Source organism: Notothenia coriiceps, unplaced genomic scaffold (assembly GCF_000735185.1).
Source record: "Notothenia coriiceps isolate Sejong01 unplaced genomic scaffold, NC01 NC01_scaffold00007584, whole genome shotgun sequence".
Classification (NCBI taxonomy): domain Eukaryota; kingdom Metazoa; phylum Chordata; class Actinopteri; order Perciformes; family Nototheniidae; genus Notothenia; species Notothenia coriiceps.
This window is the reverse complement of record NW_011340285.1, coordinates 83,266-95,550: the sequence shown is the minus strand read 5'-3', so window position 1 is coordinate 95,550 and position 12,285 is coordinate 83,266. Positions and strand designations below refer to the sequence as shown.

At 40.9% G+C, this 12,285-nt stretch overlaps 1 protein-coding gene across 11 annotated transcripts in view; it reads right to left on the bottom strand.

Moving 5' to 3' along the window:
• Positions 1-4,841: 4,841 nt before the first annotated feature.
• The window catches only part of mark2b (MAP/microtubule affinity-regulating kinase 2b), a 53,507-nt gene continuing 46,063 nt past the window's right edge, over positions 4,842-12,285 (bottom strand). For 5 of the 11 annotated variants that reach the window (XM_010769653.1, XM_010769662.1, XM_010769659.1 and 2 more), the window contains 4 exons: positions 11,126-11,152; positions 8,018-8,056; positions 7,285-7,391; positions 4,842-6,593 (listed from right to left, as the gene is read on the bottom strand). In XM_010769653.1, the coding sequence (XP_010767955.1) occupies positions 6,244-6,593; positions 7,285-7,391; positions 8,018-8,056; positions 11,126-11,152 (523 nt within the window). In that variant the 3' untranslated portion in view covers positions 4,842-6,243. The remainder of the gene's footprint in view (positions 6,594-7,284; positions 7,392-8,017; positions 8,057-11,125; positions 11,153-12,285) is intronic. The other 6 variants (XM_010769657.1, XM_010769663.1, XM_010769655.1 and 3 more) reach the window with 5 other exon arrangements.

Genomic DNA, 12,285 nt, shown 5'->3' with positions numbered 1-12,285 from the left:
CATACACACACACACACACACACACACACACACTACAAACAAGCTAGGAACTGAAACCTACCTGCACACACACCTCACTAAACAAAAAAAAAAAGAGACACTGGATCATCGAGCTTCTGAAGGAAACCCACCGGCTCGTTTCCATGGCAACAGCTGAACATCTGGACGAGTGTGGTTGAATACAAACACACACATACATATGTAATGTATATCTATCTATACTGTTGGTTCCACTAGGCAGGTTTTAGATCCTCCGAGAACAACCTTCAGGAAATTTAAATAACGAATAAATGTTGGGTAAGAAAGTGATTGAGAGGATGTGAAGAAACACGCCTTTCCCTAACGACCTGCGCTTTAAAACTCGGGACCCTCAGAGGAGAGGAAAAGGTACTTTGCAAAGAAACGGCTTTGTACTCGAGGCTGTGACTTTACCGTCACGGATTTCAAGGAGCAGCAGATCTCCCTCCTCTCTCTCTCTTACTAGTATTAACTGGAGTGATGTTTTATGACTATACTTTTAAAGTGAGCTCTAGGTAGGCAGTTAGTTATTGTAAGTAGTCTAGATTATGATGATTATTGACTGAGCACTAAAGAGAAACAGTTGAACACGTGTGATTGGATGCTCGGTGTTAAAGCCACGCTGCTTTCTGTCTGGAATTGTTCCAGTGGTTAACCGCTAACTTGTCACTGCAGAGAAACATTAGCCTCTGAGGTAAATATGTGCAGAGGACAGGTGTTTAAAGCAGGTTTACAAATGTCAAGGGGACGCCTGACCTCTCCTGACCTCTGACAGATAATCAAACCCTGAAATATGAAATGTTCTGCCAAAGTCTGCTAATGCTTTAAAAGCTCATTGCTTCCTGCATGTTCGACGCGGTAAAGGAGTGAAACGAAAGATGGTAATGAGTTCATCGCGAATTTTGGGAAACAAGCATTCGCTTTTTTTTGCTGGCAATGATACTGAAAGTTTGATTCTCAAAATGCAAAACAAACAAATCTTTGTTTGTTTTTTTACGTATGCCTGTTCATGCAGCTCTCCACACAGATCTGGGCTCAGTGGAGTATGGGTTTAAACTGCGTTCAGTGCTTCTCCACTCAGCGTTTAGTTTCCTCGCGGCACTGAGCAGGATCACAGCGACCATCACGTCGGTCGGCTTTAAAGTGGCTCGCCTTTTGACTTTCTTAATCGTCCCTTCCTCGAAAAACTGCTCGTGTATGAACTGTATGTGAGAAGTTGTTTACATTGTGGAAATTGTTTGTGTTTGAGAAATTTCTTTTTTTAGAATAAAGAAATGACCAAATACTAAAGCTTAATGTCATCTCTTAAGAAAACGAGCGTATTGAATGAAACTGTCAGAGCCTGGTCTTCTCATCAGCTGTTGTCAAACCTCTGTGGCCCCAACAGGTTGGGCCACCTGCAGCGGCTTCACATTCCTGAGCAGGGCGAGCTCTGTGGGGCCGGTCTGAAGGCAGATAACTGACTACATGGCTTCTGGACATACAATAGTTTGAAGATATTCGACCTCGGCTACAGTGATGTTTGTTCTTTCTGATGTAAAGTCAAGGTTGTAACTGTTTGCAATGAAGTTGTGGGGCGCTGAACTATTTTGATTTATGATAGTAATTACTTATCTTTCAAATTTGAAGGAGGGTGAGCAAGCATCTTGAGGAACATTCATCATTAAGTCCTCCAAAAAAAAAAGTTTATTTAATAAGAACACTGAATATGTGAATCATAACAGTGATTGACAATATTATCATATTCATTCAGACAAACATCGATGAGACAGTTAATTAATGTACTTATTGCAGCAGTCTGCATAGATTTGGTACCCCTACTGGTCTCAGAGTGAAACCAACTCATTAAGTTAAAATTCATTAAATGATGTNTCCACCTCCTTCACCTCCTCCACCTCCTTCACCTCCTTCACCTCCTCCACCTCCTCCACCTCCTTCACCTCCNAGTTAAAATTCATTAAATGATGTCTGCCACCTTATATATTTATATTTAAGGCTTTACTGATGTGCCACAATAATGTCACCTAATGTTATTGAATTAAAATATCAATATTGTGGCTTTCCAAGTTAACATTGATTGATATGACTGCAATTAAATCAGCATATACTTCTGCCAGGGGATGCCACCCCTGAAATCCTCTTGCCACCCCATGAATATTTGTCTAGATCCGCCCCTGCCTGGAGCTCATTCCTTTAAATGTGGCACAAATGACCACTTGGTCTCAACGATGAACTGTTTACAATTTGGCGGTCAAAGGTTACCATGACCCATCATTTAGGAACTTCGTCTAATTCACAAATCAAATGTTAGTGATGAAGGTGTAGAAAGACATGATGTAAACTAACATGAAGGCAGAGCTCACATATTCTTGGTGGACGATCTGAATGTCTTATTACGAGTAAATTAATCAACAGATCTGTAAAACTAATTTTCTTAACAAGGAATAATTCATAAGCACCACTTTAAATCTTTGTTTAAAAAAAAAAAAGGATTCATCATAAAAAATTGCCTACAATATCAATTAGTGGACTAAAAGGAGCAGCCTTCAATATTGATACTCCATGCAGGATGCCCAGGGGCGGCGGGTACTGTAGGCTAGGGAAGGCTAAGCCTTCCCAAATATTTGTGTCACTGCATCTTGATAAAAGAAAAATATAATGTGTGTGTCTTTGAAATTAACGCTGCTATGCAGCCATCTGTGCCGTGTAGGCCTACTACGAAGCCAGTTCAACAGACCCTGGATACGTTTGAGTTATTAACTAACCCTAAAAACGCGCTCGCTAAGCTGTCCTACGACGCTGGTTATCAACTCGTAATCGAGTTGATAAGCCAGGTAAAACAAGTTATTTAGCCTTCCCAAACCTGAGCCTCACGCGCCGCCTTTGAGGATGCCTATTTAATATAGCATCAGGTCTCAATAGATCTAATTTCATTTGATATACTGTTGGGTGGTATCATTTACTGTGATAGCATACTCAGGGTTTTAAATAATCATCTGTAAAGTATCCATATAAGTCATTATATTAATGTGGTGCAGTGAGGAAAACAGGTGGAAGGGGGCATAAACTTTAATTATACTTAAATGTACTTAGTTTCATTTCACCCAGCAACAGTAGGCTGTATGTTTAATTCCTCACACCTTATCTAGTTAAATACAACAAAAAATAAAGATGTATTGATCATGTAACTGTTATGTAATTTCACACAGGAACTGCTGACTGTAACGTAACATCAAAAGTCTTGACAAAATAATATATACTTACGGGTATAAATATAACTGGTGCAATGTTTCTCTGAAGCTGAGGAACACTTCCTGCACAGCTTAAAGTGACCCAGTTCCCCCACACACCTGCACAGGAAACAGTCGGTTGACGCCCCCTCCTGCTGATGTGGAACATCACAGCGTCTAACAGATAAACAGGATCTAAACTAGCAGAACATATTCATCTTGTTTATCAAGATGAAACTTAAACCAAATTCATTTATTCAATGGGCTCCTGGTACCAAATACTGTCTTAAATGCTACCCACCAAATAGTAACAAATAAGCAGCAATTCACGTTTTTCAGACTAATGGAATATTTCATCCCCAAAATGGCCCTTTTTACATGAATGACTGACCAGTTTGTTTTGTTGCATGACTCAAGAGTTTTAGTGAAGTATTCTTTTAAGCAGCAATTCCAGGTTTTTCATAATGGTTTTGTCTGGGATTAGAGCTGAATTACCTCAAAAAGGGGGTTTACATTTGAAACCAAACAGAACATATATTCATATAATGAGCCTGTGAAAAAACCTTGATTTGTTCGGACTCTTTTGCTCAAATGGGGAAACTTTAGGACACCTTTAGTCATGTGCTCAGAACAATTAAAATGTTACCAATCATTATGTAGTTAAACATAATCTGACATGACTGAAAGAAGAGGTTTCTTTGTCTGAAACAAATGTGTCTTGCTTTCGGCATAATGGATTCCAGAGGCAGACTATCATTATATCATTGTTTTTATTACTATCATTGTAATTTTTCATCATTTTGTCTTTGCACAACAAAAAAAAACAAATAATACATTTTTCAGGAGTTGATCACCCCTCCCAACCCCAAACCCACCACTACAGTTACAGTTTGCTCAAAACACATTTAAAATCAATGTCAATTACAGCAATGTAAAACGAAAATGTAAAATAAAATCAACCCTGAAAGAGATAATATAACAGCAACAGCCAGAATAATAATTAGAATCCAATACCCAGCACCTTAATACAATGATCAACTTTGAAAGAAAAAAAATCTGACGTATTAAAAACTGAAATCTAAAATAATAAAACGACAGTGTGTCATTGTGAGAAAGAAAGAAATAAAGTTACCAGGAGACGGGACCAGGCATTGTCCCCCCCGCCCCCCCTTCTCTAACCCCTCTTCTTGGGAGAAAGGAAGTGACGTCATCTGGTTTGAACGTGTGCTGTGATACGAGAACGTTTGGCGAACAAGTCTCTCTGCTTCCATAAGGCCTTAAAAATGAACAGATGAACTGAGAAAAAAAAAGGCCGAGCAGTAGTCGTCACCACCGCCATCTTTAAATACATCCATCTGCACTTGAGGGGGGTTGTGTTTAATCCGATAAACTATGAGCTGTGTGTTAAAGGTGCACTACACAGAAGAAAAAAAAAGGCAGCAATGATATGATCCGACGTGACCCNGAAATTTCCAACGACACAAAAATATATTATCAAATCAAAAGAAGAAGAAAATAATTCACCATTCGTCGTTGTCGATTCTTTTTTTTTGTCTTCCAGTGATCTTTTATAATATACACACACACACACACACACACACACACACACACACACATACACACATACACACACACTGTTTGTTACATACTCCAAAAGGTGTGTGTTTGGGAGTAGCAGAAAGCGGATGTGGGGGGGTAGAAATGCGTCGGTTCAGGGTTGACATTCTGGATATGAAGGCGCGATGCCAACCGAAGTGATACCAACAATAATAAAAAAAAAAATACAAATAAATCATTTGAGCATGTATGTGCTGACAACAAGAACAAACCCTTACATTTAAATTCTACAAAGAAAGGCAACGTAAAATCAACAACCCCGTCCACAAACTGTCCGTCCCTCCCTCGTTCACCCCTCTTTTCCAGTGCACAACTCTTTTTTAAAAGCCATAAAAGAAGAAGAAATTAACAAAACAAACAAAAGAAAGACTTGAAGAACTATCGATGATGTCATCATGACTCGATGAGAGAAATTAATGAGTGAGGAAGACAAAGGGAGTGAAGAGGCGAAAACATGGATGTGTTTGTGCCGAGTTTGAAATTAGAGGGTTGAAGAGTGTGTGTGTGTGTGTGTGTGTGTGTGTGTGTGTGTGTGTGTGTGGAGGATGGATCAGGCGGATTTTTAAAGTTCATTTTTAAACAGGAGGGTGAAGAGGGTCCTTTAACCAACAACAGCATAGTCTTTCCATCCAAAGTCCGTGTGTGTGTGTGTCTGTGTGTGCATGTGTGTGAGAGGGGGGGGGTTTCAGCAACCAAAGTCCCGGCTCAGTTGGAGTCCATTCAGAGTCGGAGGAGAATCAGAACAAATTCAAATCTAGACTCCTTTCATGAGAATTCCAGCAAAAATAAGGCTCCACACTTTCCATCAATCCTCACTTGTTAGAGATTCAGAGAGAACGTTGGCTTTCTTTTATTATCAGCAATTTCTCCACTCACTTTGTCCTCCATCTTAACCCCCCCCTCCGATTTTTACCCGGTTGTCTTTCCTACACAAAAAGAGCTGGCAGCAGAACCGTGCAGAACAAACTGAATAAATAGCAGGAAGAAGTGACAGGAGTGGTCAAAGTGATCAAAGTGAGACGACTAAATAAACAGAGAGCAGAGCGGACATGCAGAAGAGTGGAACGTCTAAGTAGAACGTGACGAAAGAAAAGCCCAGCGGGGAGAGAAGACCCTCGGTCTATAAGTACTTCACGACTCAGAGGACACGGACTCAGAGTTTCTAATGGCCTCGTGTACTTAAGGAACTTCTAGAAAACAACGCTTTTCTAGTCTCAGAGGAACCGATAGCCCTACTTCAGACCTTTGTCCACATAACAATCGGCTTTCTTTTTAAAGTGATCCCACCCTGTAGCTTACCTCCTGACCTCCACTTACAGCATCCTCCTCCCTACCTCCCCTCTTCACCCTCCCACCTCTGAACCTCTCTCCTCCGCACTCACAGTTTGAGCTCGTTGGCAATCTTTGAGGCAATGTTCTTGAAGGCGATGGAGGTGCCGGAGATGCGTTTGAAGCGCACGCCGTTGAGGGAGAGCCGCGGCAGCTTGCACACCTCCATCTCCCATTGGACGAAGTCGTCTCGCGCGGGGTTTCCCGACACGCACAGCAGCATGTAGCGCTCGCGCAGCTCGTACTCGCAGCTGTTGGAGTCCAGCACCTTGCGGATCTCGCGCATCATCTCCGCCGGCTCCATGGACGACGTGGTCTTCATGGACCAGGTGAAGCGCAGCGAGCGAGGCTTCACCGACTCCTTCTGGAGGCCGATGGCCGGGGGGGTGCCGGTCCCACCTGAGGGGGGAGGAGAGGGGAGATGAGGTAAGAGTAATAATCAGGCAAGAGGCAAAAACTACAGATTTTTTATTTCAGTTTTGTTCTTTTCAAATTAGTGTTATTACATTATTTTATTATTGTATTTAACTTTTTTATGAAATGGGAATGTCATCTTCTTGTTGCTGTGTCTCTGTTTGTGTTTCCTGCTTGTTCTCATTAAATAATAATAAATACAAGTAAGAAGGGATGATACAAATAATGGGTAAAAGAGGCAAAGTGAAGAGAGGAAAAAGAACTAAGAGGAAGTGCAATGCTAAAATGTTAGCATAGCACTGACTGAACAGAACTCCATTCAGAAAACTCCATTCAGAAAACCAGCATTTTAAAAGTGTCATGCTTGTTCTCTTGCGGACTGACCTGACTAAGCATTAATGTAGACTTTCAACACATCTGCATTATAATGGAGTTACTTCGGCATAATATTTATACACTTTGCTTTTAAATTACAGCAAAATCTGTTTATCTTGGGTTTAAATGCTCCCGTAAACCACATTAATTCAGCCCAATTAAGCAATGTGATAAAAGGTCATTTTAAGGTGTTATAATTGGAAAACTTTAGGACATAATCATTGAAAGAATGCTACCAGAATACCACTGTGTTGGTTCTAATATTTCCATCATTAGAGCAGAGTTCCTAAAGCAAACCTACCGGTGTTACCAGACCCTGGGGAGGAGTTGTTCTCATCGTTGTTGGAAGAGGAGAGGACCCCGCCGGACGTCTTCTCCGACTTGTCCACTGTGCTGCTCAGCATAGACCTGGGTGAGGGGTGGGAGAGAGGAAGAAGAAGAAGAAGAAGAAGAAGAAGAGAGGTGGAGGAAGACAAGAGGAGAAGAAGGAAGACAAAGAGAAGGGAGGGTCAAGAAGAAAGGAGCAAATAGAAAAAAAAGTGAGAATCGAGAGAAATATTTAAAAGTAGAGACAAAAATAGGAGGGGAGGAGGAGGAGGGAGAAATGATTGAGAGGAAGAGGGAGATGATGAGGTTGCGGAAATAAAAACAAAAGCAACATGTCTTTGAGTTCCCCTGTGTGTGTTTGTGTGCGTGCATCATCTCTAGAAATATGGATTAACACCTGAAATTTAAATCTGCTCGCACACAAACACACATGTGGGTCCTTTAAAATGTGATTTCCCCGCACACACACATGCAGGTCCACACCAGCACACACTCAGGGATGCTACCATTCACCGCTAATCTCCCGTCCCCTGATTGGTCAAGCCATTATCACCACCACCAACCAATTTAATCCCAGTTTGCAACCCCCCCCATTCACAACAAGCTCAGAGATCATCTACTGATAGGCTCCAGTCTACTGATTGGCAGGCGGGTTTGGTAGAGTCTGGGGGGTTTGTAAGGGGTTTTCGGGCTGCTCTGTTTCTCACCTGCTCCCCTCATCCCGACCCTCTCCCTCATACGGACTCCTCGAGAAAAATCAACAAAAGTTTAGTCTTTTTCAGGGCTAAGGGCAACATCTGGACTCTTACACAGATAGTCAGTCAGTCGCTGCTCGCCGTGCCAGACTGAACGTTCCAACTCAAACACATCGAGCGCCAAAATATCTAGTTTCCACTCCAACTGTTCACATTTAATTCAACTGCACGGCGCGTAGATCCCAGTGCCAGTCCACTCTGCCCTCAAGAGGAGGAGGGTTTCATGGGTTGAGTTGCACCAGCCATCTAACGTTTATGTGTTAAGTCTGTCCCAAGTTATTAATCATTTCAAAAGTGTAAATACTTGTGTGTATCATGCAGTGTTGTAATGTTGATGGACTTCTATTCATTTTGAGTTGCATTATTGCTGTTGCAAAGACACATTTAATGCAGATCTAATGAACAAAAGTTGTCTGACTCTAAATATAACTGTCAATTATTTGGGGAAATGTGGTCAAGGAAATGAGAAGAAGCTGGTGCAACCAGGTGGGTGACGGAGGATGGTTTGAATAGAAATTCAACTGAATGAAAAGTTTGAAAAAATGTCAACGTTTCTGCTTGTTGGATCAGAGTGGAAAGGCATGGAATGGAATGGGTTCCAACTGAATGGAATGCTTTTAACAAAATGTAACATTGTACAATTTGGAACAGAATGGAATGGGTTCCAACAGAATATAATGTTAGGTGACAATGTAACATGGAAACATTTGGTACAGAATGGAATGGTTGGTAAAACAATCTAACGTGGAACAATTTGACACGGAATGGAACCAGCAGAATGGAATGTTGGTAACAATGTTATTAAGAAATTTGGAACAAAATGAAATGGTACCAACTAAATGGAATGTTGGTAACAATGTTATTAAGAAATTTGGAACAAAATGAAATGGTACCAACTAAATGGAATGTTGGTAACATAATGTTATATGGAGAAATTTGGAACAAAACGGAATGTGGGTATTACAATGTAACATGGAGCGATGTGGAACGGAATGGAATGGTTTGGAACAGAACAGTCGGCACGGTGAGGGCGAGTCGTTAGAACTAAAGGAGGTTAGGAACATTATTGATCCCAGCACTGCATTAAAACCTGTATTAGTAACATTTGACCTACACATAGGCTGTTTAAAAATCCTATATTATAACACATATGTAACACACACTCACAAGGTCTCTCTCATACCATCAGACTGAAAACACACGAGACAAATTCAACAGAGAAAAGCAGACGACAACGAAAGACAGCTAAACACGTGCAGACAATGGAAGGAAAGTGACACGAACATGACAAATTCAACAGTTTTTGGTCTTAAATTCATTTTGTAGTGGGAAAAGACATCATTCCTCTTTTGCCCCATTAAAATAAAACATGTAAAATACCTGCTGCAACAGAAACATGGTTAAATCATATTAAACATGGGAAATGACAAGTGGGAGGAGTGGAGAAATGTTACACAAGGGTTTTTCTCAAATAACATAATTGGTGAATAATGTAAAAGTAGGTCATTTGTGCCATTTTGCAGGCTCTGTATGATTTAGCTAGATATGATGGGATGCAAAACAGCTCACAGGGGAAGGCTCTTTGACATAAAAGGAAGAAATGATAAAGTCTTAATATCTTGCTTAAGTTATTTAGCACTTCTCCCCAAAATAGAGAACAATGTAAATACATTTATTTCTAAATGTCATTTTACGGCAGATTAATTATTTATTATTCATTACTCTCATATTTCAAATGTATAGATTTATGAGAAGTCTTTACAAGGACAAAGGTGAGATAGTGTATCACTACTCTGATAATAATAAAAATAGTACAACTTCTAACCACCAGGTGGAGCAATGGTCCATATTAGAGGACCATTGACCAACCTGCTGGTAAAAAGCACTCAAAAGCAAGTGAGACACATGTGGTTGTGAAATGTGTTTATGTACATATATCAATGCGTCATGTTTTAGTGCAAGCATCTATATGAGCATTGAGACAAAATGTGTGTTTATGTCTGTGTGTGTGCATCATGTGTCATCTGTGTGAGTTGACAGCATGAAAGGGTATTTTCCAGCCAGAGTAGGTCAAAGCCATCCAGTTCTGCTGCTGCTGCTGCTGCTGCTGCTGCTGTTACAGAGCCAGTGCCAGAGTGAGAACAGAGCGATGGAAGAGAAAAGGAAGTATGCAGCCTCCAGAAAAGAGTGCAGCCTGAGAAACACTGCGACCTCGTCCCTCCCGGGTCCTCTCCTCCTCAACCATTATATATCTTATCATATATGTCCTCCCCTGTGGGATCCTCACAAACGTACACCAACGACTAAAAAGTAGCTTTTAATGGAAAGTCTAGTCATCAACTGATGAAAGCAGAGGTGAGATGGGTGGTAGTTTGGTATGTGGCGTTAGCTTTGATAATGGTTAGCAACAATCCTAGGAAGACAAGACTAAGATGACAGAACGCTTAAACACTAAAATACTAATACTTAGGATATTACATCATTACTTTTAGGATTAGGAAACAAAGATCTCCATTAAACTCAAATTAGGACACTGTTACCTGCATCTGAAGCTAAGAAATAGAGAATAAAAAAGGGAGTAGTTTGATCTATTACACCATTAAGACTTGACCTAAATCCGGGACTTTATAGGGGGAAACAAGCTCACACACTATCTAGTAAATACATGGGAAAAGAGGGGTATGAGGATGAGGAGGTGGATGGGAGGGACGAAGAGGAAGAAGGGTGAGGTGTTATTGTGCCGCGTGATGATGGAGTGAGTGAGTTAAGTATGGCTGAGTGAAGGGAAGTTAGTCCAAAAAAAAAAGAATAAATAAAAAAATGGGCCAAAACACACAAAACCAGAAGGCTATAAAAAAAAAAGGGGCCAACCACAGAAAAAATTAAAAGGAGAAAAGATAAAGGCTCAAGGCAAAAAAGGAAGATTTCAACAAAAAGCTGCACGAAACACCAAAAGGGGAGGAAATATATATATATATATATATATGTAAAATATATATGAAGAAGAGAGTATACGGGTATATATCAAGGGTTATATTTAACGTTGGGGGTGTTGCCTACCTTCTTGGAAACCTGAACGAGAGATTTCTACAAAAACAAAAGAGGGATAAAGAAAGAAAGAGAAACAAACGTATATATAAAAACGTTTAGAATTAGAGAGACAAGCTGCCCTTTTGAGTAGCAAACTGACCAACACAGTCATTTGGGGTTGAAGCAACATTAAATAACGGAAAATAAAAACAAAAATCATTGTCAATGACGTCGACTTGCAATCCGTACACGTGTGGTGTGAACAGACATTATTAATCGCACACAAAAACACCTAAGAAGGATTTAATGAGCTCTGTGGGAACATTCCATTAAGAGACCCAGTTTGAACAGTCACCCCCCCCTCCCTCATCCCAAAATGAAAATGAAGCACTCCACCACATTTAGAGTCTTCCTGAAAAGAAAGTGTCTGTGTGAGGTGAGGAGTTAACACATGGAGGAGGGGAGAGAAATCCACCTCTCCACACAAAGACACATTTCAAATGAAAAAGCACAAGTTAAGCAACAACTTAATCTTGAACACACATTGAGAAACTTAATCTAGCACACACACATACACACACACATGCAAGTACACTGATTTGTGTGAAGGACTACCGACCAAGCAGAAAAGTGCAGTGATGAGGTTATATGATATGTTAATCAAACACATAGCTTTGGTGTTATGTATGTGTGTGTGTGTGTGTGTGTGTGTGTGTGTGGTCAAACTGCACAAATGCAACACAATCTCTCTGTCTCCACCACTTCGACTTCCTACCAGCATGCCAAGTTGCGTGTGTGTGTGTCAAGGTGTCCCCACTACCGGTATTTATAGTTGAGGGAAAAGTGATATCTCCGGTGTAACCATGGATACTGTCGCCACGGAGCTACAGTATCTCTGAGTGGGAGGCCTAGAGAGTGGCTGCGCCTGTACCTCCGACACACACACACACACACACACACACACACACACACACACACACACACACACACACACACTCTCAAACACAGACACACACCTCACACACACTCTCACACACACACACACACACACACACACACACACACACACACACACACACACACACACACACACACACTTTCTGTAGCTTTCAAAGCTCAACTTCTGTTATTTTTAAGCTCCATTGCGTACACTCTTCCTCTTACTCCCTTCCTCACACATTTCCCCCTTT